The sequence below is a fragment of the Quercus lobata genome, chromosome 9, assembly GCF_001633185.2.
Source record: "Quercus lobata isolate SW786 chromosome 9, ValleyOak3.0 Primary Assembly, whole genome shotgun sequence".
Taxonomy (NCBI): Eukaryota; Viridiplantae; Streptophyta; class Magnoliopsida; order Fagales; family Fagaceae; genus Quercus; species Quercus lobata.
Genome location: NC_044912.1, coordinates 12983652 through 12988698, shown reverse-complemented (window position 1 = coordinate 12988698; position 5047 = coordinate 12983652). Strand labels below are relative to the sequence as shown.

The following is a 5047-nucleotide window of genomic DNA, read 5'->3' as shown; positions in this document are numbered from 1 at the left end:
CGCCCACCCGCCAACTCAATTAAATTTCAACAAATAGCCACCACCACAATAAAAATGCCAAAATACTGTGACGTGGTCCTATACAGCTTTTCAAGCATGTGAGAGAGAGACTATCAAAACAAAAATAAATAAATAAACAAAAACAAAAAAATAAAAAAGCATGTGAGAGAGGCAACTTTGAAGGCTATACTTTTATAATTTCAGTTACAACTATAAAGATTAGATATTTTTATAGTTATATTCTGGTTATGTAATGTATTATAAATTCGGTTTAAAACATTATTATTACTATTTTCGTGTATATTTTAATAAAAATACTAAAAACTTGGTCTTAAAATGTAAACAAAAATAGTTAGATCCTTTCATTCCATAATTCTTATAATTAATTATTAAAAAAAAGGAAGAAAAAATAGTATATAAATATCTTTCTTTTTTTTAGTTGAAAGAGAGGTGATTAATAAATAATCTTATTCTTAATTTTTAAAAAATTAAATCATACTCGAGTCTTAAATATAAGACTTGCCATTCTAAATAAGAGACACTTGTATCTTATAATGTCTTAAAATAATAATAATAATAAATAAACAAAATAAAGCTACTCAATTTTTCAAATACACTTCCAACAGATTCTCTATTCCATTTTCTATCTCATTTAAGTATTATTTTTTCATTCATTATTTATTCTTTTTTTAACAACTACACATCTTTCAACATTTTTTTATTCAACACCTAATTATTATAATAGAAAAAAAAAACAGTTGAAAAGTAAACAGTAACTCATCAAGCCAAAAAAAAAATCTAGAAATAAAGAGTCTATTGAAGAGTTTTTTTTGGGTTTCACTCTCTAATTTTTGGTTTACATGTACCAAAGGAGATGCTTTAAAAACACGCACAACATTCCCCCACCAAAATCAAAATGAACAGTACAAAGTCATTGAATTTAATTAATGCTGGACAACTAGAAAGCAGCACTAGCTTCTCTCTTTCTCAAGTCCCAAGTTCATTCACACACGCTATCAGTATCACTTCCATTAGTGCCAAATCTTGAACCCCTACAAGCATCCTCAAAGAACATCCTAATTCCTAACATAGTAACATGGTGATCAAAAACCTTTACTACTTCCTTTCTCTAATTCTTGTCTCTCTTGTCTCCTTCTCAACTTCTTTCACTCCCTTAGACAACTACCTCCTCAACTGTGGCTCAACTACCAACACTTCCCTCTATAACCGTCCCTTTCTCGCAGATTCAACCAAGCCCGGTTCGGATTTTCTCACAGCAGACCGTTCCATTCCACTCAAGAACCGAAACCCACCTCCAAATTCATCTAATTTGTACCATACAGCTAGAGTTTTCACCACCAGTTCAGCTTACAAGTTCAACATCAAGGGAAATGGGACTTATTTGGTACGTTTGCATTTCTCACCCTTTGTAGCTCAAGGTTTTAATCTTACTTCTGCAAAGTTTAGTGTTTTGGTTAATGGGGATTTGCTTCTGATAAGCTCACATTTGGATTATAGTAACGATAATAATAACACTGTCCTTAAAGAGTATATATTAGAAGTAGATGGAAATATGGTTGATGTTGTGTTCACTCCTGTAAATGGTTCGAGTTTCGGGTTTGTCAATGCAATAGAAGTTTTTTCAGCTCCTAAAGACTTTATAACTGATGTGGGAATTAGGTTAATTAGTGCTGATGGAAGTACAGATTTCAAGAAACTTTCATCACAGGTTTTAGAGACTATTCACAGGATTAATGTTGGAGGTCCAAAATTGACACCTTTTAATGATACCCTATGGAGAACTTGGATCCCTGATGATGATTATCTTGCTTTGAAATCCGCTGCAAAGCATGTGAGCACCACTCACCCGCCGAATTATCAGCCTGGAGGTGCAAGTCAAGAGATTGGGCCTGATGCTGTGTATATGACTGCCCAAGAAATGAATAGGGATAACACAAATTTGGATTCGGGGTTTAACATCACTTGGAATTTTCCAGTGTCTTCAGGTGGTGCTCAATACTTGGTTCGATTGCATTTCTGTGATATTGTTAGTCGTGCACTTAACTTGCTGTACTTCAATGTATATCTCAATGGGTACCTTGCTTATGAGGATCTTGATTTGTCAGTACTTACGACCCATGTGCTTGCATCTCCGATCTATGTGGATTTTGTTGTTGATTCAGATGATTCAGGGGTTGTGCAAGTAAGTGTTGGTCCTTCTGTTGTGAGTACTACTTCAAGAATGAATGCTATATTGAATGGGGCAGAAATTATGAAAATGGTGAATCTTGAGAGGTCGCATATGGGCTCGAAGAAGACTATTTGGGTTCTTGTGGGTTCAATTGTTGGTGGCCTTGTTGGTCTATGTGTAGTGGTAGTGTTACTTGCAGTGCTGCTTGCCATGAAATGCAGTAGGAAGAAACCAAAGCCGAGACGTGCAGAAAGTGCGGCTTGGACACCTTTACGTGTGTATGGAGGCAGTTCACACAGTAGAATGTCTGATGTGACAGCCTATGGATCTCCTGGACCAAATGGATATCTTGCGTTGAGAATCCCTTTTGCTGATATTCAATCGGCAACAAACAATTTTGACCAGAATCTGATTATAGGTTCTGGTGGATTTGGAACAGTTTACAAAGGGGTTCTTAGAGACAATATAAAGGTTGCAGTGAAGAGAGGTGTGCCAGGATCCAGGCAGGGCCTTCCAGAATTCCAGACTGAAATAACAGTTCTGTCCAAAATTCGTCACCGCCATCTTGTTTCTCTTGTTGGGTATTGTGAAGAACAGTCAGAAATGATATTAGTGTATGAATATATGGAAAAAGGGCCTTTGAAAAATCATTTGTATGGTTCAGGGATTCCACCTTTGTCCTGGAAGCAGCGTCTTCAAATATGCATTGGCTCAGCAAGAGGTATTCACTACCTTCATACAGGTTCAACACAAGGAGTCATCCATCGTGACATTAAATCAACCAATATTTTGCTTGATGAGAATTATGTGGCCAAGGTTGCTGACTTTGGTCTTTCAAAAGATGGTCCATGTCTCGATGAAACCCATGTAAGCACTGGTGTAAAAGGTAGTTTTGGGTATCTCGATCCTGAGTATTTCCGGAGACAGCAGCTTACAGATAAGTCAGATGTTTATTCATTTGGGGTTGTGCTTTTTGAGGTTCTTTGTGCTAGACCTGCTGTTGACCCGTTGCTGGCTAGGGAACAGGTGAATTTAGCTGAATGGGCAATGCAATGGTATAAGAAGGGCATGCTCGAGAAAATAATTGACCCTCATCTTGTTGGGCAGATTAAACCAAGCTCTTTGAAGAAATTTGGAGAAACAGCAGAGAAATGTTTAGCTGATTATGGTGTTGATAGGCCAACTATGGGTGATGTGTTATGGAATCTGGAATGTGCACTTCAGCTTCAGGAAACCAGACAGCAAAGAGAACCACATGAAGATGATAATATTGATGTGCCAGTGCTTCCGACACCTGGAATTGATCCCTGTGCTCCTTCTATTAACATAAGGACAGAGGGAGAAGATGGTGATCCAACTTCAGACATGTCTACAACCAAACTATTTTCCCAGTTGATAACTAATGAAGGCCGATAGCTTTAGTCTCCTCCAATTATAGTCCCTAAAATATAAGTGATCTCAAGGTAGCTTATTTAATTGTTAGAACTTCCACTGAAAAACATATTATAGGTATCAATCTAAACTTCTAAAGTTCTTCTCGTACCACTTTTTCTCATATTTTCTTATAAGTTGCAAGTGAATCTATATTTTATTTTGATTTTGTTAAGTCAAATCCATGAGAGGAATAGTTTAAAGGCTTCTTAATTTGACTTGGTGAAGTTATTTGAGTTTTCTTGATGTAGAAGAAAAGTTTGTTCCTTATCAAAGAAGTAATGTTCTGTTCCTTGTCTCCCAAAAAAAAGGTGTTCATTGTCCACTCAGGAATGTTTTTTAAAGTTTATATATAGGAAGTATTCTAAAGGGTTTGGTGGAGTAACTTTGTGAAAGTTAGAAGATAAACGTACGTGTAATGAGAGAGTTGGAGGCCAAGCTTTGTCTAATATATTAGTGCACATTTGGGTGAACTGAGATTTGTGTTAGTATGTGTTTGTAAGTTTATGAGAGTTTATATGTGGTTGTAATTCCTATATTTATAGTAGATTTATAGTTGGTATTGCCTATAGATGTAAGCATAGAACTTGTAAATTTTGTGTGCCGTGATGTTTGTTATTTTACTACTTGTGTCCTTTTTTCAATAGATTTTCTCATGGAATAAAATGGGTTTCTTTAGCTGTAGATTATTTGATCAGGGCCTTCAAGAAAATGTATTAGTTCTATGTATAGTTGTCTCATTGTATACTGAATAGATACAACAGCAGCAACATATAATCTACTTTTTTTCTATATAGCGAGTTACTTTTTTGCCATTAAATTGTTCTATATAAAGATGAACCCAGGCTCCCTTTATTTACCCTCTGGGTTGTTTTGACTGTAAATCATGCATGAGGGCATGGTTGGATATTGCACAGTAATAGATAGTCATCACTTATTCTAAATTGGTCGCCATTGCATTTGATGCCACTACTTTAAAATGGAGTCACAACTTAAATGGAACCATCACAACAATGGTGGAGACTTGAGTAATCCTATACATTAACAAGTCTAATCATTAGATTTTAAAAAAGCAAACTGAGTACTTTCCAGTGATATTTAAGACAAAGTGGTATGAGAGAGAGTAATTATAGATATTTAAGTGATATTTAAGACAAAGTGGTATGAGAGAGAGTAATTATAGATATGTAAGTGATATTTAAGACAAAATGATATGAGAGAGAGTAATTATAGATATTTAAGTGATATTTAAGACAAAGTGGTATGAGAGAGAGTTTTTTATAATAAACATTACATTTCAACCATCAGTGTCATGGTCAAATCATCAACAAATACTATGTTGAGTTTTGTATTAAATGGAATAGTTGTGATAAACATACAAGTAATGCTATTTAAATATAAAGAAATGATCAATCACAAGAACCC

At 35.1% G+C, this 5047-nt stretch overlaps 1 protein-coding gene across 1 annotated transcript; it reads left to right on the top strand.

Moving 5' to 3' along the window:
• The first annotated feature begins 929 nt into the window (after nt 1–929).
• LOC115960324 (probable receptor-like protein kinase At5g24010) lies at nt 930–3914 on the top strand. The gene has a single exon (XM_031079160.1). The coding sequence runs from the start codon at nt 1097–1099 to the stop codon at nt 3605–3607; it is 2511 nt and encodes an 836-aa protein (XP_030935020.1). The 5' UTR covers nt 930–1096; the 3' UTR covers nt 3608–3914.
• Nucleotides 3915–5047: the final 1133 nt, after the last annotated feature.

Coding starts and splice junctions, on each gene's coding strand:
- LOC115960324 (XM_031079160.1), top strand. CDS start 1,097: ATGGTGATCAAAAACCTTTACTACTTCCTTTCTCTAATTCTTGTCTCT.